Source organism: Perca fluviatilis, chromosome 1 (assembly GCF_010015445.1).
Source record: "Perca fluviatilis chromosome 1, GENO_Pfluv_1.0, whole genome shotgun sequence".
In the NCBI taxonomy this organism is placed as follows: domain Eukaryota; kingdom Metazoa; phylum Chordata; class Actinopteri; order Perciformes; family Percidae; genus Perca; species Perca fluviatilis.
In genome coordinates this window covers 18,844,065-18,866,428 of record NC_053112.1, presented here as the reverse complement: position 1 = coordinate 18,866,428, position 22,364 = coordinate 18,844,065, and the positions used below count along the sequence as shown (strand labels likewise).

Here is a 22,364-nt window from a genome sequence, read left to right as displayed (position 1 = left end):
TTGTGTGTGTGTGTGTGTGTGTGGGTCTTCACAGAGGGTCTGAGTTTCTCTAGGGGAGGCTGTCGCTCAGCAGCAGAGGACAGTCCTTGAGCAAGAAATGACCCCCCCGTCCTCCCAGAAAAAAAAAAAGGGGGAACACACACAAAAAAAAAGGAGGTTTTTTTTTTAAAGGTTTTTTTTTTATATAACATAATTTTATTTTTAAAAAAAAAGAGGGGGAGCACAAATGCACTTTAATTGTATGCTCTCATTTGAGTCATACCATGTGTGATTTATTCTGCTGTGTGCCATGGATTTGTCACACACACACACACACACACACACACACACACACACACACACACACACACACACACACACACACACACACACACACACACACACACACACACACACACACACACACACAGCTAGACTGTGGGAAATCCTTGGGAAAGGGTCATGACCCGAAAACATGCTCCTTCTGCCTTCTTCTTCTCTCTCCCTCCCTCCCTCTTCTGTTCTTCCCTTTAATGTCAAACAACTCTCCCTTTCCACAGACCACCAGGGAACAGTGCTTTGCATGCTGTTTATAGTTGGACTTGACTGATACAGGTTTTTGAAGGCCAGTACTTACATTTTTAGACAGACATCTCAGATGTTTGGTGGCAAATGCTACATTGAAAAAGATCACTAATTTGCAGTATTTTATCTGACGTTCACGTCTGACGTCAGTGCTTTTCTTTTTTTTCGTTCAAAAACCCAAACCACAACATTAAGAGCTTCAGGTCTTTAAACATGGCTTATTTCTTGTCTCACCACAATATTCAACACTTGCTCAGGAAGAAATGGGGAGGAACAGAGGAAATTATTGACTGAAATAGGCAGATTAAAGGAAAGAGGGCACACCTTGTGTGTGTCTGTGTGTGTGTGTGTGCGCGCGTTCACGTGCGCACGCTCCGTTGAGAGGTTGTGACCTGCAGTCGTCGTCAAATATTAGCAAAATAATGAATGACAAAACACATTAAGTGTTACATTGACTGCACAAGCATCAATGCACATTTTTACGTTGTACTTTTTACAGCAGAGCGATCCATAGACGCAATGCAAGCACACACTAAAACAGGCAATGTTGTTGAAGTAACAGGCCTATGTCATATGAGGAAAATGTAGACTAAGGCTATGCCTCTGCCTCATACTTTTACTAATAAACTAACTCATTTTACAGTTTAAAATGTTTACAACTGGGAAGGCAAACTCATTAAAATACGAAAAAAAATTAAATCAGTGTATATGACAGATGGAATAGTGGCATTAGAATGTGTCAGAGGCCACCAAATGTGGGCTTTAACAGACTTTTTTTTTGGATCCCCCGAGGTGGCTACTCTATATTGTTGTGAAAAGCCCTGTACTACCACCATCCACCATAAGAAGGACTTGTGTTTGTCTTGCTTTCTTTTGCCCAAATCTCATCCTTACTTTCCCCCCACTTTATGGCTATAACTCTCTTGCTCTCTCTTATAAGCTCTTTAGCTATATAAACCAGTGCAAAGGAAGCTCATGGATTTTTTAACAGGCTTGAGGCCGCACTCTGTATCTATTATTCAGAACAGCCGTTTAACACAGCACCACTCCAGCATACTTGAGTTGGCACACATACATGCACAAACACACAGGGCAGTAGAGACAACCAGCCGCTGTTGCCACACTGGCACAAACAGCTGTCGCAAAAATTGAATTTTAAACAGTTGTCATATTACACACATGCACACAAAATACAGAATAACTAGCAGGTAAATGGGAGATATTAATGTGGGCCCATGTGTGCAAACCCAACATTAAGTTTATAGTAAGTCACACACAGACACACGCATTTGATTCTTGATCCCTGCTATTCTGACACTCATACATACACATCCAGCATTTGATGGCCAGCAATGTGCATTACATTTTTCCTAAAGTAACAGCATTGAGAAATAAAATAAATAAATAAAAAAAACTCATGGTGGCCTGCTGGTCAAAACCGCAATGTCTGGGGCTCTAATCTGGCCAAAGACCTTTGTTAAATCTCTCTTTTTTTTTTTTTTTTTTTTTTTTTTTTTTTTTTTTTTTTTTTTTTTTTTTTTTTTTTCTCTCTAATATCTACTTAACTGTATGTATAGTTGAAATATTTGCTAGTTATTTTAAGATACACATTTCGTTGCCAGGGCAAAAACTACTGCAGGGTGGCACCAGTAAAGAAAATGCAAGTCATCTTGTGAGTAACAAATGAGACCAGGTAGTGAGTGCATCCACCTGTAACAAGTCACATTCCAGTAATTCATTCAATGGCTTGATTTGCCTGTGAGATAATACTTTAGTGTCTGTTAAATACAAGCAACACATGTGTAAAGACAATGTAATCTGTCACACTGTTGTATAATTCTTCATTGAATGACTGACAGCTCACAAGCAAGAATACGCATGTGCAACCTTTGGTCTCTATCACACATACACACATACCGGAAAGACTGGCCAGACCTGTCAAAAAGATGAAATACAATACTCATCTGTTTGGGATTAATATAATACCGTATAATGTATTCAGAATTCTTCTAAAAATAGCAAGGTCTATTACATGGACAGCAAACTGCCAGAAAAGACTAGTTAAAGATAAAGTGTGCGTGTTTGTGTGCGTGCACACTACACATGCAATCAGGCTAGGACAGGGTTGGGCATGCTTATCAACGCTGAACACACACACAAACACATTTGACTCAACACATTCTTGAGCAATAGGAATGACAAACTTCTCGTGCAATATGTGGGTTGGATGGACAAAAGAAAGCTGATTAGACAACTGTGTGCAAGAGAGAATAAGTGTTTGACACCAGAGATCCTCTAAGGGAGGGAGATGCAGAGGATCCCAGTAAGCGTTATTACAGGTCTATTAGGATAGAGGGTGATGCAGAAGAGAAGTAGGAGAGAGAGAAGAAAGAAGACTATCTGTAGGAAGCTCCTGCTATCAGTTCTTCCTCCGGTTCTTTGGCTACTGGCTGTCACTGTTAAATTATGATTTAGTGTCAGATCTACACCGTCCTTTCTCTCTCTCTGGAACACACACACACACACACACACACACACACACACACACACGCTACAATAATGATAATGGAATAAGGATGTACCTAATATGATATTGTAGAAGGGCATTATGTAAGTAATTGTAGGTCCACTCCTGGATTTGTGCATGCGTGCGTGCGTGCATGCATGCGTGCGTGCGTGCGTGCGTGTGGGTGTGTGTGTGCTTGCGCCACGCTTAGGAGTGGTTGTTTTTATTATATATGCCTTTTTAACTGCATTTTTTCTTTATTTAACTGTATGGTGTCCTCGAGGGCTATGAAAGGCACCCATAATTAAAATATATTATTATTAACGGTAAACAAAAGTCAGGGTTCGGTTCATACCCTGGTTTAAGAGTCATGGCAATTTCGAGTGGTGTGCCACGCTACCAGTGGCGCTTCCTCCGAGTGGTCTCCACCGCTAACCCCATAGAAAAACAATGGCACAGCCAGCGCGGAGCGATTTTACCGCGGATCATGTGTAAGCTGCTTTAGGCAGGATTAGTGAGTGATAAAACATGGACTCTGTTCGTCTTTAATTGCCTGCCACAAAGATGACTGTCACACCTAGGGTAAAGTCACAAGTTGTAGTAACAATGTTGCTAAAACAAAAGAAACAGCAATCTAGCTGATTACCACTGCAACAATCACAATGTATGATCCCACATCGAAAGTCCCATTTTTATCTAATTTCTTCTCTCTCCTTTCCCAGTAAATTCCTGCTTGGTCTCAGTCTTTCCTCTAAATTTCACATGTTCAGCTCTCTTGTCACTGGACGGCATTTTTTTTTTTCATTCTGTTATCATATACACAACGACGGCCAGACGCAGGCACGTTTGCGAGACCACCTAGTCAAGTGATTACAGTTGACCTTTGAACCTTGTAGTGGCAGCGTTGCTGAAAACAAATGAGGTACAAGTAGCAGGGCCCCGAAACAACACCATGTTGGGTCACAGGCTTTAGGACAACTGTCTCCTCTCAACTTTATACAGAGCATTGCTTTCACACAAATGCACATATAGCACAGACACACAGGGGAGGAGATGAGTGTGTGTGTGACGGTGCAGGAGAAGGACATTAAAAAAGTAGAGGAAGAGAGAGAGAGAAAAAGGAAAAGACAGAACAATGCCCACACAGGGAGTTTACTCTACAAAGACAACATTAAAAGCCCTAAATTACTTTCTACTATGTGCTCATCTCTAAGTGATAAATCTCTGTGTGTATACATGTTGGTCTGTGTATCTAAGGCACAAATACTTTGATCAGTCATTTTATGTCCTGGATATCTAATCTTTATCATAAAACATGCACGCCACACACACTTTGCTTGATAGGCCAATGCAGGGCTGTGGCTCTTATCAAAAGGTGAAGATCTGAGGAGGAGAAACAATTATAACGCAGCACAGGGCGCAACCTTGCTGCCGTCTGTCTCCGCTCTAACTCTTTACTGCTCACCTCTCCCATGCTCCGTAATAAAATCTAAATCTACTGAAAACAGCTGAGAAACTTTGGCTGCAGAAAGTAAATGAAATACGCTCTGCTTTCTCTGTTGAATTCACGCGTATCCCAGTAAGCCATGACAGTGTGACAGTATGCACAATACCAGGACCATGAAACAGAAACAGCTAAATGTAATTCAGCCATCATTTATTTTATTATTTACACTTGTGTTTTTTCTACCGGGACATGTCAAAATGTCTTCTTTTTATATTGTCTTATGTGTCTTTTATATCTCATATTTGCCTCGATGTTAAAATGTGCTATACAAATAAATGACAAAATCTTGCCTTCTGTGGAAAAGGCCAGCTATGTACAACATAAAGGGGGGAAGTGCCTGAATAAAAATTGGAAACATTACATGGCATCAATGATCCCGGAAAACTTCACCATTAGAGAGAGAAGTTTGTCTTAACCTCTCGGCAGAATTTCACACAAACTCACACAAACTCCATGAAATTTGGCACTAAGATCGGCCCTGGGTTAATGAACTACTGTATTATGGTGATCTACATGCAGAATTTCCATAACTCAAGAGGAGGAAACAAGATGAAAAGTGGGATTTTTCACCAAGCTCAATATGCAGAGTAGGAATTGCTTAACAAGAGAACTCTTGACAAGTCCATGACAAAGCATATGTCCTCTTATAATGGAAAGCACATTTTTCACAACAAAAATATTCAACTAGCTGTAGAGCAACAGAAATGGTGATGGAGGTGGTATGGAAGTGAGATACTGCCCTATGAGACAGCTAAAATGTTACCTTTACCAGAAGACAGAAAAGCCAGAGTTTAGAGTAGCAAAGTCCATGACCCACTGGGGCCTGGTTATACTTAAGGATCTGCCATTTGCTGCTGCATGTTTAGGTGACATGTTTGATGTAGCACAGACTAACCAGCCTTAGGGCATGGACTTCCAACTGCACGAAGAATAGGCGTGTTTATACACATGGGTGTATGTGCACAGACACATAAAAAAAAAAGACAGATGCATGCAAGTAACTATTTGTGCAGGCAAATACAAAAATGTGCACACACACAGACAGTATCTCCAGACTCAGACGAACTGAAACTGACAAAGTGCCACCCCATGATACCATTAGAACAGTTCAAGGTCTAAACCTTGAGTCTGCAGATATACAACATGCTGCTATTCTGCACTGTAACTAAACATGTGGAGGTCCAACTAACACGCACACACACACACACACATCGCCACCTGAAAACTCTACAACATTTCCCCAAGCTACAACACTCAAGAAGGGGGGCCTAAAAAGGCAGATACAGGCATGACATAAAGACCAGCTAAACAGGGCAGAAAACTGCAGTTCTACAAACAGAAAGAGACAGGGCAGGACTGGATAGGAAAGCACAGAGGAGACACGAGCAGTCGAGCACGGGAGACTGGGAGCAACCGAGTGAGATTTAGGTACAAGGCAAAGCAGGAAAATGGAGGGTGTAAATATCATAGTATCTCACTGGATATAAATAAGTAAGTAAGTAACTAATATGTGAAAAAAAAAACATAAACAACTAAATGAAAACTGAGAATGACATTCTCGTGAGACAAACATAGTCAGACAGGGAAGAAATACTGTGAGCAGATGTGGGAGAAACTTAGAGGTCCTGATGTGCTTGAATGAAAAGACCTCTTAAAACCCTCCAACCTACACACAAACACACACACACACACACACACACACACACACACAGACACAGATTGCCGAAAATAGAGAGGATGAAGGAAGGACAATAGTAGAATGTGACAATTACTGGGTTACCATCTAAGGATTTAAGAGAGTGTCTGGCCTGAGAGAGTGAGTGCCCATTGCTGAGTTACTGACAGGCAGACTTAAACTGTGGAAATACATGTACAGCAGTTTCAAAGCGACCCAATGATCACCTAAGTGATTGTGTATTAGGTGACTTTTAAGACCCCAATTGGTTTTAACAAATCCAGTGAACAAAAGGGGCACATTTGAAACCAACCCAATTTGCCAAATTCTTTCAATAGATTTTGTTACTTTTAAAACTGCTTAAAACTGATGTGGCTGGTTAGCTCAGTTGGTAGAGCAGGCGCACACGTGCAGAGAAGGTTTATTCCTCGACGCAGAAGGTCCTTGGTTGGAGTCCAACCTGTGGCGGTCTTCCTGCATGTCTTCCCCCTCTCTCTCAGCTTTCCTATCCAACAAAGGCAGAAATGCCCAAAAATATAAAAAAAACTGCTGCATTTAAGAGCAATTGTATTGTAATCTTTTAAACAGGGCTATAAGCGACATGAGCATTTTCACTAACTTTCTGTCCATTCTCGCTAACTCCCCAGTAAGCAGTAAGGCTAGCTGTGCATCGCTTTTCAACCCCTTCCTAACTTTGAGGTTTTTCCAGCGATCAAATGCCACACCGATGTAAATGCAGGTGTTGCATGACTTTCTTATTTCTGGCAGCTTTGTTTTGTCCTCTCTCTTTTTCCACAGTCTTCACTCGCTTTGCATATTTGGTGATATAGGCCGTTCCTGAATAGGTAACGTTGGCTTCGCCTGATCCACAATCGTCAGTCTCGCTGTAGCTCTGCTGTTAAGAGCCATGGACACGCAGAGAGGACCTCCTCCTTGTAGCGCTCTCTCTCCTGATTGGATAGAGTAGGAATGGGAAACCAAAAATTCATTCTTTGTTTACTGAACCACAGAGGAACTTGGAGGCCCATGTTGATGATCACACTGTAAATAAACCTTACTGTCCTTTTAAGTTTATGAAACAGCTTCACACTATTAAGGTGCATGTAATACACACCGCATACTGTATACACTGTATATGTGTACTTTTTGAATGTTTTGCACAGTTCAAACTAGTCTCAACTTCTTATCTTCCTTTGATGTTCTCGCCACATACCGGCATAGTTAATGCATTTGTCAACAGATGTATGACTTATCCCTGCATCTTTCATTAAAAACATTAAGCAGATGTTTGAGATTTGGCGGTTAATATAGCCTTGACAAAATGTACATTCCATGTACTGCACAGTGATGGGAGATTGTTTGCCTCTGCGTCATCCCTCACAATCATTACATATATCCCTTAGATTCAGTCCATTTCTAATGCAACTACTTAAAAACTACAGCATCTTACCAACTGGCTGCATTCATGGTCAAACAAAGCTGTGTTTGCTTAGTTGTTGTTGTTTAAAGGAGAGTGGGGTGATGGGTATTTAGGGACTAACAAACAGAGAATGGTTGAAAGCACGCTATCTGAGGCGAATCACTCTGCCTGCTGGGCGATCTATAGCAAAGCCTTGACCAAAGACAGCCCGACAGCCATAAAGCAGTGTTACACAACAGACCACATGTACAGGCCTGGGAGACAGGTGAGAGACTGAGGCAATGAATGCGATAACACAACAAGGATGAAGACAAAGCAGAGGGAGAGATGTGGAGCGTGGAAGGAAAGGAGATGGAGAAAGTGGAGAAAGCAAAGGACAGAAAGACAGAAGAGCTAACAGACAGAGAGTGTTGTCAAGCGGTGTGGAATCCAAAAATAATTCACCTACATTTCGTAACTGTCATTTAACTTAGGGACAGATGTCTTATAAAGCTCAAGGTATTCTGAGTGCGTGACAAATCTCTGGAAAATCTCTGGCAAATTCAAGAGGATCAAACTATTATTAAGACCCTTAAAAACTGATCTGTTCACTGATTTTGAGTGCTCACTCTGTAACTCGCTTCAACAAATTTCTCCAGTCTCTCTGTCTCCTACACAAAGCAGTAGTGTGTGATTCTGACAATGTGTTCCTCTCAACAAAAAAAGTGATTTCTCTCAATGTCCATTTTTCAGCTAAATGTACTGTGTCAAACCCTCTCTCTCTCACCGCTAGAGAAGCAAACTGTTAAGGTCATCTCTTTCTGTGAGCAGGAAATTGTGGGACTCTGTTTCAGCAGGAAACTAGATGCCATTCTCTCCCATTCACTCCCTCAACAAAAGCTACATGTCAATATCTCACTCTGTCACTGTTCGCCAGTCTGGAAATAGAGAGTGATGGCACCATTTAGAGCCAAGTGTGAATACACTCTGACACAAGGCCTGACAATAGAACAGACAGTCTCTGTTCGCGAGAGACCTAAGATTAGACGGTCCACAAGGAATCCCCTGCTGGAGAGATTAGTTCCATTGATGCTGCTCTCCATGGAGTATTAAGACAGAGTGTGTGTGTGTGTGTGTGTGTGAGTGTGTGTGTGTGTGTGTGTGTGTGTGTGTGTGTGTGCGCGTGCGTATGTGTGTATACTTAATATGAGCAATGAATGTTGAACAAGTTGCAGACAGCCAAGTCAAATGTATTTCCATATCTTTCACCCTTTGTCTGGTATCTGTCTTCTCTGCACCCTTGCACAATTTTCTAGACTTATGTAGAGAACTTCTAAGAAAGTAAGAGTTGAACAGCCACTTACCCTTCAGTTTCTCCACCACACTCTGCCCGGCTCTCTCCGCCACCTGCCCGTCCTCCCTTTGGTAATGGTCATCCAGGAATCGGGCAGTAGCTTCTGACAGGTGGACCTTGCCCGCCACGCCCAGCTGCTCCATCAAGTTAGCCAGATTGACATCGTTTGACCACACATCAAACTTGAAGCGCTTCATTCCCAGGATCCCACACAGGACGGTGCCCGTATGGACGCCGACACGCATGCTGACGGTCTCACATGTCTCCTGGCAGAACTGCTCTATGGCCTGGATCATGCCCAAGCCCATCTCTACACAGCAGTAGGCGTGGTCTGGCCTCGGCTCAGGGCAGCCAGCTACACAGTAGTAGCAATCTCCCAGGGTGCTGATCTTCTCACAACAGGTTAGTTCACAGAGCCGGTCAAAACGTCCAAACAGATCATTGAGAAGGCCCACCAAGGCCGGTGCTGACTTATTGGCAGACATTCTAGTGAAACCCACAATGTCCGCGAAGAGAATGCTGACAGGCTCCATGCGTTTCATATTGAAAGGCCGGAAGATTATCTGTCCACGTGGGATGGAGGTCTTCTTGCGTTTGTGATTGTTATAAGGGTAATTCTTGCCGCTTGTGGCAATTTGGGCTTGTGAAGCTCCACCGCTTCCTCCACCACCCACTGAGACGGCGGAGGCAGAGCAGGCACCAGAGGAATAACGCTTGCCAGAGTTCTCACCACCGCCCTCATCGTCACCTTGCTTCATCAACTCATCTGCAACTCGCCGCGGCATGACAGAGTGGATCATACGCTCCTTCAAGGCCTTCTCCACTTCCAAGTCTTTGCCGTGCATGATAGCCTGGCCCACTTTGAGGAAGGTGCTGCGGGAACGCACCTCCGACATGATGAACAGGTGGATGCCAATGACATGGGCACACAAGTGGAGCAGAGCTTTGGCCGGGCCCAACCAGCGGAGGGTGTCTCCTTCCCAATCAGAACCTGAACCCACTAACCCTGTCCCCCATCCAGTAGTGTCATAACTCTTTTGAAGCAAGGGCAGCCATTCTAATGCTTCAAATAATATAGAATACAGGAGCCCTAGCATCACTGAGGCATACAGACGGACATGAAGGACACTGTATAATAACAACAGAACCTCCATGCACAGGGAAAAGGTGCCCACGGGGGAGATGCAAGGGGCTAGAGATGGTGCTACTTGTGGGGGATATGAGGCATTGCCACCGCCAGCCCCCTTCAGCTCAGTGTAGCCAGCAGTCTGTATCTGTGGAGCTAAGGTGATGGCGAAGGTGGCCGCGATCAGGAGCAAGGATGTTTGGTTGTACAGCCACGTGTAGGGTTGGGTTAAGGTGAATAAGAAGAGCAGCACTAGGAGGACTAAAAAGGAGGCTGTGGGGACTAGGAAGGCCATGGGGTTGCAGCGGTCACTATTGACCCCAAAGTACACCCCCCAAAGTACAGCTGCCACTGCCAGGTAAAACAGGACATAACGGAAGCGCCGCTGTGTCTGAGGAAAGCATCTCTCTTGGCACGCTTCTTCCAGGATGGGGGAGTCAAACTTGGGGTCCCAGCACTGAGCAGCAGAGCGCTCGAACAGCGGCGGCGCCTTCCTACGCACCCTGGAAGTGGTGGTCCCGGCCGGTCTGGAGTCTGAGCTGCAGCTGGAGGAAATACTGTATTTGTGGAGGTTAGGGTTCATTTTACTCACAGCCCCAAAGCCTCCGGCTCCTGCTCCACTGCTGGCAGCCCTCAGCGGCTCATGTTGATGCACGTGTGGCGCGCTGTTGGTAATCCGCACGGTCACGGCGCCATCCCCGCTGGAGTCGCAGCTCACTTCCGTGCCATGCATGAGAAGCTGCCGGTGATGTTGCAGAGTGGCCATATTGACCGTTGTGACGAGAAATATGAGGGGCGCGGGGAGGTGTTAAATATTAATAATATCTTCTGATGGCCCTCAGGCAATTAGACGCGGTGCGTGGACACCGAGTGCACATGTGGCACGGAGAGGAGGGAGGAGGCGGCGGTGAGAGAGTGACAGGCAGGCAGGCAGACAGAGGGAGAGGGAGAGGGAGAACGAGAGAGCAAAGGTGTTTGTTGGAATAATCACAGTGCATGAATGGTGAGCACGGCACAGACGTCTTTGCTACGCACACAGCAGCCCGCACACTCACTCGCACAAGACGCGCCGTTCCAGTTTCTTGAGCAGCTCATTATCCGAACCCGGGTTTGCGTCAGTACTCACATTACATGTATCCTTCTCCAAAGAGGCTCTGGGTCTGAGCCCGGCTTTCCCTCCAGCTGCGGTAAAAACACTGTCATCACTCTTTCTGCCTCCTGAATTGAACATCCTTCTCGGAAAGGACTGGTTAGTGATGCAACGATGCTATGCCTTCATCAGGTCGGTGCTGACGTTACATGACTGAAAATGACCTCATCTGGATGTGCGCAATATTTCGATACTGCTGACATTACAGAATCAGACAGCGTCAGGAAAAAATACCGAGATAGTTCTTCATTCCGAAATAACGTCGATTGCGTGGTAAAACAGCGTTAGGGCCAGGGCTTCATCGTGTGAGCAGATACAGACTGTCAACAGTTGGCGTTGTGCACAGCAAGTGGCTACAAAAGTTACACTGTCCCTCTTGTCTCCACATGTGCGACAAATGGTCAATTTACATTTCCCTCTCCCCTCTTAAAACACCCCCCCCCCCAAAAAAAACCCAATCTTGTCGTTATGAAAAGCTAGTAGTGCTAAAATAAAAACGTGTGGACTGTATACATTTTCCACCATGAAGCATCAAACTGTAAGAAAAACAATTCCTCACTTAAAAGGCTATTCTCGTTTCACATAAAGTAGTTTACTTTATATGCTGTGAATGTTTTACGTTAATAATTCCGTCTAGAAATGTGGGCAAACTTAATTTTGTTAATTAAAAAGTAGGTGATCTGTAATTGAGGCGGCTTTACCTTCCACTACATCCCCTCCCATACATGTCCAAAGGATTTGCATTTCTTATTCCCATGCATTCTCCTTCCATCTTTATTTCAGCGGGCCCATGAAAATAGTCCAGACTGAGATATTTGGGAGCCCTGTCCAGTCCGAGATCCAGAGCATAAGAGGCCTGACAGGCAGGCCTATTCCCACGGATCCAGCCCCGTCCTTTCCTGAACTCCCTCTCCGGATCTCCAACGATTATTCCCCCTCCGCCTTCCAAAGAGGGGATCGGGAGGGGTGTACGATATTCAAAGACTCTTAATTCGAAAAGAGAAGCGCAGAAAATACCATCCGCTGGCCCACATTAGAGTAGGTTTGCCTCTGCTGGGAGTGTCTGCAACTTGTTGCGCGCAGTTGGCAAAATATACTGCTATGAGGAACAGCCTCGGTCGGAGCAGGCTGGTCTATAAATAGTGATGATCAAAACTCTTGCAATAACAACACCAACGGTGTGTAACACTTAAACTGCTTGTCATAAACTTCATCTGTGGAACAACATAAGAGCTTAATACATACAAAAAACGTAGTAAGCTACTTAAAAATCACGTCGTACAACGCGTGCAAAACGTCAGCGATAGGCCCCCCTCTCGTTTCCAAAAGCTCCCAAACTTTTTTTTTTTTCCCAGGCCGTATTTCCTGCGTTTGGAGAGGAGAGACCCAGTGAGTTAGGAGTCTCTGGTTATTTGGAGCAGAGGCTGGGTTTCCTCCCCTCGCATTCCCCCACAGCAAAAAAGTAGAAAATCTCCAGATCAATGAAGGAAACCCCTTGGATATATCCTCGGTGAGATTATCAAAAAGCGCCCCACACACGGCACTATATCTCCTTATTATCAACCGATTCCTTATGTATGGATAGCACTAGTTTTTGCTGGCATGCTTGTGTCCAACAAACACAACACTGTGCGCTCTGGCTGTGGTGCGTCCTCTTCCGTCCGCCGCTGGTTGCCTCCCTTTTCCCCCTGATATAGCTCTCCGCTGGATTTTGGGGGCTAAATAAAAACAGACCTACAGCGGGAGTTTTGCTGCTGTTTTTCCGTCTTATCCGGGCGAACGTGATATCTCCACTCGTGTAGCTGCCACCATCTTCGCTGTGACTGGGTCGGAAATCCTCCCCCAGCTGTTGTGGCGGTTCGGGTCGGTGCCTGTCAAGCAAACCACAGTTTATAAAAAAAAAAAAAAAAAAAAAAAAGTAGCCTACACGGTTTCCGGTCTTTCAAGACGGCCAATAGGGCTACAATAGTTAAATATTTCAATGGCTTTAGCTTTCAAAAGCTACAGAATACAGGAAGGTTTAGAAAGGATAGGCTATAATCATTTTGTTGGTTAAAGAAGCATAATTTAAAGATGGGCAAAAGCATGAGGCAATACAAAACATTATTAAAAGTATAGCCTATAGCCTACCTTTTAATTTTATAATACATAGGCTATAGGCTAATGAATTATAAACAATAACCTTGGCCTACTTAATAACATTAGCTTACACATCGTTGGCCAAATATGATTATTTCTTTACATTTGTTTTTTATTTAAAGTGTAACTCGGGAATGTTAGGCCCCAACTTTAGTGCACTTTCCTGTAGCCTTTCTGTGTCAGGTGGGCAACTGCCACGCCTCTTTAGGAAACTAGCGACAGGTTGTGAGCATATACGGTCTGTTCTTTCGGCCCATAGCCATCTAAGTAAATATTGGACCCATTTCTCATGAAACACAATATCGCCCGAAAATTCGGACACTAAAATGGCATTTACAAACGGGTAAATTTGGAGGAAATTAACTTTGTATGAGACCTGTTTCTGTCTCAGAAACAAACTCTCGCGAGATCTGGAGACTACGCAAACATAATCAACTAAACTAACGTTCGCAAACGCCAACTCATTTTCGTAATATTAAATATGGCTTTCGTAAATATTATGTAAATATCTAACATTATCAATGTTAACTTTTCATCCATCTACACAACGTAGCCTACAACACTTACAAACGCCACTCCCTAGGAGACATAGGTCTACAATTTCATACTTTTGGCGCGGCTTGGAATCAAATGCTAGAGTAGCCTATCTTTGACTGAACTAAGATATGTACAAGTAGTAAGGTTACCTAGCTAAGTGAAACACAAACAATTTAACACCTTTAATTTGAAGGCAGACTCTGACCTCCGGTATCTCCCTGATTGTCTCTGCCTCACTTGACGGTTGGTGGTGTGCTGGATGTCGTTAGGCTATAATACATCTACGTTCAAATCGCATGTAGTAGGCTAACTGCCATAGTCTCTACTTTAAAACCGTCAGGACTGATGTGTTATGTCGGATTTTTGCGTTGCTACTGCTAAATTATTATCAACCCCCTATTACAATCATAAACATGATTAATTACACTGCTAATCACAGGCTAGAAATAGCCTACAGGTGTGTGGCATGACAGCTATAGAAGGTGTTATCACCATGGTGTGTTCATTTTTTGACTCATTCCTTGAGCCTGTATTATCATTACACACTCGAGTTGAGGTAGGTTATGTTCTCAAGTGGCCTATACTGCCTACAATTTGAGATTAATAATGTTTTCAAGGTAGTCTTTCCTATTTTCTGTATATGTAGCATGACACAGGCTACACAATGATTGGAAGGGGTGTGTTAATTGGCTAAGTTTGGTGTATTACGTAACTAACCCATACCATAGGCCTACTTATAAGCAGTGTGGACCTGGTAAGGCATTATTTTTTATGCTATTTTATTATAGTAGGCTCTTATAATTCCCTTTACAGAGATGCATTCGGAATCAGAAAATGATTTATTGCCAAGTAACACTTACAAGGAACTTGCCTTGTTGGATGGTGCATACATAAACATAAACACATTATTAGGAAATAAACAATGAGAAACAAATATGTACAATATAACTCTTTAACATTAAGAAGAAAAGAGGCTCAGGTGTTTCTCATAGTATCTCATAGGGGAATTGTTTTTGAGGGGACTCAAAATTACACAGACATTTCCACAACCTAAGTAGATTACATAATGTAGAAAATAAAGAGGTATGAAAGGAACTTGTCAGTTTGGCAACAGTTTAATCTCCGAGGCCAAGTACATTGAATAATAAAATACCACGAGGAAGAAAGGAGGAGGGTTTACTGTGCAGTGGCCTATTACACAATAAGAGTTCTTAAGGGAAAATTGTGCAGAGGAAACATAAATGTATTGTTATTTATATCTAAGGCACGTTGGCTATCACATATCCGAGGTGGTATGTGCTTCATCAGCATGAATGGACACAATACCGGATTTTGTATAGACCGCGCTGTAATTTCAGCTGGAGATAGTGAAGTGATGGGATTGTAAACAGCAGGTGAATAAAACGAAGATAAACAAGGTAACAAACAGTTACAGTATAGTACAGTTTCAGTTGTGTGTGTGTGTGTGTGTGTGTGTGTGTGTGTGTGTGTGTGTGTGTGTGTGTGTGTGTGTGTGTGTGTGTGGTCGAGAGCTGTGTGTCCTTTGAGAAAGCCATAATGTTTAAACTTTGAATCCAATAAAACAAGTAAGCCACAATGCATTGTTAAAGTGTGTTGGTGCGTGTGTGTGTGTGTGTGTGTGTGTGTGTGTGTGTGTGTGTGTGTGTGTGTGTGCGTGTATCTGTGTAAGTGGTACGTGGGTGGCGTGTGCATGTGTGCGTGCTTATGGTCGAGAGCTTACAAGAGGCCTGTTTGAAGAGTTGATAAAGCTGCACTGATAAGTCTTTGTTAACATTGTGCCTTAAACCGGGAGCACGGCCTGTCTGCTAAGCAAACACAGATTATACGCAGAACATGAGCTCCATATTTACAGCATTTACTACATATGCGCAGGTGTGTTCATGACCTGTGTCGCGTGTGTCATCTTGGTGTGGTTGATGATGTGATATTTTATTGGACACTGTGGGGAAATTAACTCCTTGCCTTAGAGCTCAGGGTCAGCTGTAGGACAGCTGCAGATTTTTGTATTAAGTATTTGAGAAGCACCAGAGAGGAGACATGTTGCCAAAGGATATGGTGACAAATAGGCTTAACTCTGCTCATATTAAATGGTGAGTTTTTTTTTCTTGAATGTGTTCTACTTTTGAAAAGCCCATGTGCAGTATCACCAGCAGCATTTTTTTTTGTTGCCAAGCTAGCATCATGGCTATAGGTATGGCAAGTCGATCAGTTATTCCACTATTTTAGTCTTGACTGAAATCTCTCAACAGCTTTGGGATGGATTTCAATGAAATTTTGTACAGACTTTTGTGGTGCCCGGAGGATGAATCCTAATGACTTTGCTGATCCTTTGACTTTTGCTCTATGAGGTTGACAATTTTGGTTTAGAGTGAGATGTGTGAGATATTTCTCCATTACTTTGTTTCACAACCAATTACTGTACCTGCAAAACTAGTTACATTCCCATCAGCCTCAGCTGCATTTAGTGTTTAGTCCTATTTAGTATATATTAGCTAACAGGCTAAACTGGTGTAGCCCCTGGTAGCATGACTCAGCTACAGGCTAAAGGTCATGGATTCCATGAGAAATTTATACATGACTTTTGTGTGGTTTATTTTATTTTAAAATAATGGTATTTAAAAATCACCAATCCATTAGTTGAATCTAATCAGTAAAAATAACAGACTGTCCTATACCTTCAAATCCACAGGAAACCGGCATATTGTGGCCTCCAAGTGCCCAACCAAATGTCACACTCTTAACTAAAATGGTAAAACGGACCATCCACCTAATAGTTAAACCAACTAAGGCAGGGGTCTTCAACGTGTTTTAAACCAAGGACCCCTAAACTGAAAAAGAGACGGAGCAGGGACCCCCTACTACATACTGTATATTGTATAAAATTAAGTTGCATATTAAATTGGGCCAAAAATAAAGTGGAGGGCAGCCTAAAGCCTTTATACATACCTTTTTAGTGCATAGAATACTAAGCTATTAAAATAATTATTGTGGGCATGATTTTATAAATCATCTTTAAATGTTGCACATACTGTACATGTGGCACATTGAATCCTTAGGATGGCTACCTTAGTGACTACCTTACCTATAGGCCAGTAAGCCTATCATGCTAATAATATATTGGATTCATGTTAAGACATTTTAATGTGGAAAAAAACGAATAGGATGCTGGAATGAATAAGTGCAGTTAGTCAGAGACACAAATGCAACAACACACAGATGCAAAGAAAAAGATGTCATCACCACTGGGATTCATATTCTGCTCGACAAAAACATTTGTCGTGGTGGTGTGCCAAATTGTTGTTCTAATGTTGTGTTACTGTAAGCATTTATAACAAATTGCTGCATTCAAATACAGCTTTAGATGTTATCTAAATTGACATTTATAATGTAATTTGTTTCTGCTGTCTACAGAATGCCCCGGACTGTCTGATGCTGTACTAAATCAGTTAATAGTAATTTTGTTTGAGTATATATTGTGAAACTTAATATGACATTGTAAAAATGTGTTTTAATTTAAATGTGATTTTAAAGTAGACTTGAGTGAGTCATTGTCACAGTTCAGTTGGCTCTGTTGGGTATATGGTTAATGTGGGATCAGTCCAAAGAGTATTGTTCATGGTAGCAACACCAAACTAACTTCAGACTGACCACTTCTGTCAAAACACATGCACTCTTCTTGGCATACAGAAATAATTCACTGCTTTGAATGAACTCACACCTAACTTAATAATACAGAAAGTGTAACAATATTTTATCATGGCAATCTATAAGTGAGAAAAGTATAAGAATATGCATACGTGTGTATGGATTATCACTAAATGCATTAAGACAGAACTGTGTCTTTTAAAAAAAATAAAAGTAAGGTATTGTTGTTAAAACCCTTGAAGCAAAAGTGAAGATGTTTTCTCCATGTGTTTCTAACAGGGGATTGTCTGCTGTTGTCTCCTTTTTATTTGCATTACTAATAAAACTGATAGAAAGAAATAAAGCTTACAGTATTTCTACCATGCCAACTGCTATGTCGTTGGTCTGACTCATAACACAATGAATTGAGGCGCCTCCTGGTGGCTGTTTTCAGTCACGGCAGCGGGTCATTTGTCAACAGCTATCAAAAAGCAGCATTTCTATTTTATTGCTAATGGGCTTTTGGGCTGATGTATGCTCACCCAGCTGTTACAAATTGAATCATGTTCCTAAATCATACAGCGCTGTTATGTATAAACAAATAAGTCTGCATAATGTTATTCTGAAGGTGCAGTTTCTCCGACCCTGTGTGTTGTGAGGGGGAGAGCTGCTGCTTTTAGCTTGCATTTGGCCCATATTTTCCGAAACCTCCCTTTTGCTGCATTTTGCAGCAAAACATCCAATCATGATATAAACTATGTATTTTTTCCAGTGAGATTTCATCTATAATGTCTTTTTAACCGTAAAAATTAAACCAAGCCTGCAGTTGTTTTTTTTTTATATTGTTGTTTACTCAAAAGAAATCACTCAAAAGAATGACAATTACAAACAGACCTAAAAGAACAAGGAAAAGATGACAATTTAAAGGAAATCCCCATGTGGTACGCAGCCGTGTTGGGGTAAAAAACTAGCAACAGTTCAGAGGGCTGAAAAGGCCGCAGTGGCAATAAATGGAACCATTAAATGATGTTGTTTTGAGGAGAACACCATGGTTGCGTTCAGTCAATTCAGTCCCAATGCAGATAACAAATGTTAAAATAAAACTTGTTTCTATAATGAACGTAGTATAGTACAATAGAGAAGAAAAAAAAATGACAGTACAGTATACAGTAGTGCGGTACAGTACAGTGACTAAACATGGTTGAATCCATGCTCAATAAAACACTATGAGAGCACCCTTCTTTCTATTTTATTGTCCCACTAAAAATAAACTTCCTGACACGATAATGACCTACACTGGTTTAACTGTAAAAACACAGCACAGCAGTTTGAATCAACAAAGAAGACAAAAGAGTGGCAGCATTAACTGTATCACTGGAGGAGTAAAATCGCTGCCAGCCTCTTTCTCTGAAGAAAAAATCTAGAATAAATAATGTACAAACTTAAAAACAGTGAGGAAAAAAAACAAAAAAAACATTCATTTTCAGATTTCATAAATATGGAAGGTTACATAGACTAGATTTTTTTTTTTTTTTTTTTTCTGTTATCATGTTTTGGAAGTTTGTTTCTCCTGCAGACATTTATCACGTTTTGCAGACACAATAGCTTCAGATGGAAAGTTGACTTCAAGCCTTTTTAAATAACCAAACCATAGTCAAAATTTCACTTTTTACCGACAGTTTTAACCTACCTAAATACCAGAAGGGTGTCATGCAGGACAAGGTGTACCAGAGTTGTAATATACAGTCAGAGAAAAGTATTTGAAAATCAATTGGGTATATATTATATATATTTATATATACTGTATTTCTGTCAATTACAGTAAAAGACATCCATTTGGTACTCTACGCAGGTTAAAAACAAGCACTAAGAAGCATTCTGACTCAGGTCTGCTTAGCAAATCTTTTCTATTCTTTCCCTGCTCAGTCTCCACATCCCCAGTTCTGAAAATCACAGCAGTGAGGATTATACCAGGAAACCCTCTGGCTGCTGCTGCCATCTGCTTCCCCCTGTTCCTTCTCCTGCGCCGTGCTCCTCCATCTCAGTGCTTCCTCCAGCGATTCTTGGGTTTCTCCTCACACCCGGGACCCTCACAGGTGCCAGGGAGTGGAGGCGGAGGTGTGGGCGCAGCCTTCGCTGGGGCAGGCGTGTCTGCGGCCTTGCTGACACTGCTGAGCAGTGCCGGGAGATCATTTGAGATGGCCCTCTCTATCTTCTCCAGCAGGCAGCCGCCGGTCCAGCTGCAGTGGGAGGAGAGCTGCTTGAAGCTGGAAACCGGGTTCACGCCAAAGAAGTCTTGGTAGGCCTCCTTGTTGGGCAGGTCGAACTTGCTGACGTTGGTTTTGGCCAGAATGGATTTGAAGATGTAGTACTTGTCCGGGTCGTTGACAATGTCTTGGAACACCTCGTAGGGGTCGCTGAACCAGCCCAGCTTGTCGTAGTAGGTCTGGAGGTAGCGGTCCACCAGCAGGGCGTGGATGCGCACACGGATGCCATGCTGGCGGATGAAAGCGATCTTGTTCTCCATCTGATTCTCAATCACCTTCCGGGGAGGAGAGAGAGAAAATATAAATCAGAGACTTGATGTGTACTGCAAGTGTTTTGGGACTTTTTTTTTTTTATTTAGTATTGAAAATAACTTAAAATATCTCAGAGACCTCATGAGTGAACAGAATCAGAAAGATTCAAAGATCAGAGATTGCCTCAGTAGTTACCCTACGTGGAATTTGCCTTGGTGATTGGTGCATATATACAAACAAACATATTAAACATTAATACGAATAAACTATAAATACAGACAAAAGAAAAATACAAAATAGCTGTTTAAGTAGTTTAAGCACTGTATGTAATGTATATTACAATATGGGGGTTGGTGCAAAGTGTAGTGACGGGGGGTGGGGGGTTGAGTGTCAGTCACAGTGGGATCGGGGCCTTGTTGGTGAGGCTGACTGCAGAGGGTTGGTTAGAATGCATGTAGCAGTATTAAAAGATATTTTTTAGGGCTTTATCGTTTATTTAGAACAGCTGAAGAGAGACCGGAAATGGGGAAGAGAGAGAGCGGGGGATGACATGCAGCAAAGGGCCTCAGGTCGGACTCAAACCCGGGCCTTTGGCAAGGACTGAGCCTACATGGGGCGCGCGCTCTACTAGGTGAGCTAGAGATGCCCCAGAATGCATGTAGCTGTTTAATGAAGCAATTACCAAAAAATCTCTTACCGTGCATCGAAACTCAAAGAATTATACCGTCAACAAAAACAAGTCAAGAAGTGATCGCATATACCTGGTTGAGGTCCTCCAGCAGAGAGGTCTCCTCCTTCATGAAGAGCTCTCGGCTGGTGTCTGCAGCGTAGTCCTGAGGCCAGAAGGAGCTGACGTACACCCGGGGGGGCTCTGTGACGTTGATCAGGGGCGCCATGCTCCAGAACAAGGCACCGTAGACCCTCATCAGGTTCTGGGTGGAAAGACTGTCTGCCTTGTTGAGGATGAGGCGAATCTGGGACTCGCGGCCCTTCATCTGCTTGAAGAGCATCTCTAGCTCGGCACCCACGTCCAGCTTGGTGGGATCAAACACCTGGAAGATCAGATCGGCTCGATCGATGAACCACTGGCACACCTCGTTGTAGGGGTAACCTGAGGAAGAGGAGGGAGGAGACACAATAGATGGAAAAAAAAAGATACATGTTTTAGCTGTGTGAAAAGTCCCAAAGCAGCATGATTGACACATCGGACATTTCATATATGAAAAGTTTTTGTGAAAAACAGAGTGCAGCGTATCATCCGCTCTGCTGAGAAGGTGATTGGCTAAAATCTGCCATCTCTCTCCTGTTTTCCTATGTAAAGCTATTTTTTTCTATATTTTTTTCTATATTTATTGTTTATTTCACATTAATGTTCCATATGTTTGTTTGTTTATGTATGCACCAACTGCCAAGGCAAATTGCTTGTAACTAAACCCTTTTACACATTTACACTGATTGTGATTCTGAGGTAAAACTCATGTTGTTAGTGGGATTTCTGGTTCAGGAAGTAGCACAACAAATGAGGGGACTTTTATAGATTAAGATTAATCTATTTATTAAGCCCAGGCCTTTATATTATATGCCTTTTAGCCAGATATTTCCAGGGAAGCATTTAATTGTAGTGTGAAAATCTCAACACACTGTTATATAACACAACAGACACAAATGGGTTTGTTAGACATGACTACTACACAGTTTTGATTTGTCTGCATCCTTTGTTTTCTGTACAAAGCTTAGGGCTAAACATCTGTTTATGCATTATACATAAACCTAATAAACTGTACAACTTAATATTTAACACATTACTTATTGTGGGTGTGTTGTGTCTCTGTGTGTTTACATGTGATTGCAGGCTGTGGGTGCATTGTATTGAGACTGTGTGTTAGAGCTGTTATTAAGTACTCTGACTCGGCCATTGGACTCGCCAAATATTCTGGTTGGTCTCGACCGAGACCAGCACTATATGCTTTTGTTCTAAAGTAACTTCCTCCTTCAAAACAAAACCATTGATGAAGCGCGCTCTTTCAGAAAACAGTTATTAGTTTAATTCAAAATCCATCTAGAACGGGCATCCAGATTGGTCGCCTGGTATACCTGGCTGCACCATATACCTTAATCATCAGGTATCAATTATTTTCATTTTGGCCACAGACACAATGTCAGCGAGCACTTTGTACCATTAATTATTTAGGAAAAGTAATAAGTTTAAGAAAGGGAACATTTTCATTTTATACTTAAAGTAA

At 42.4% G+C, this 22,364-nt stretch overlaps 2 protein-coding genes across 3 annotated transcripts in view; both read right to left on the bottom strand.

The window, feature by feature from the left end:
* adcy9 (adenylate cyclase 9) overlaps window positions 1–13,159 on the bottom strand; it is a 34,015-nt gene extending 20,856 nt beyond the window's left edge. For both annotated transcript variants that reach the window (XM_039790917.1, XM_039790979.1), the window contains exon 1: window positions 9,016–13,159. In XM_039790917.1, coding sequence (XP_039646851.1) covers window positions 9,016–10,897 — 1,882 coding nt within the window. In that variant the 5' untranslated portion in view covers window positions 10,898–13,159. The remainder of the gene's footprint in view (window positions 1–9,015) is intronic.
* Window positions 13,160–18,425: 5,266 nt separating this feature from the next.
* Window positions 18,426–22,364, bottom strand: part of LOC120556750 (proteoglycan 4-like) — a 21,550-nt gene continuing 17,611 nt past the window's right edge. The window contains exons 8-9 of the mRNA XM_039796503.1: window positions 20,883–21,232; window positions 18,426–20,144 (exon numbers count right to left, since the gene is read on the bottom strand). Coding sequence (XP_039652437.1) covers window positions 19,644–20,144; window positions 20,883–21,232 — 851 coding nt within the window. The 3' untranslated portion in view covers window positions 18,426–19,643. The remainder of the gene's footprint in view (window positions 20,145–20,882; window positions 21,233–22,364) is intronic.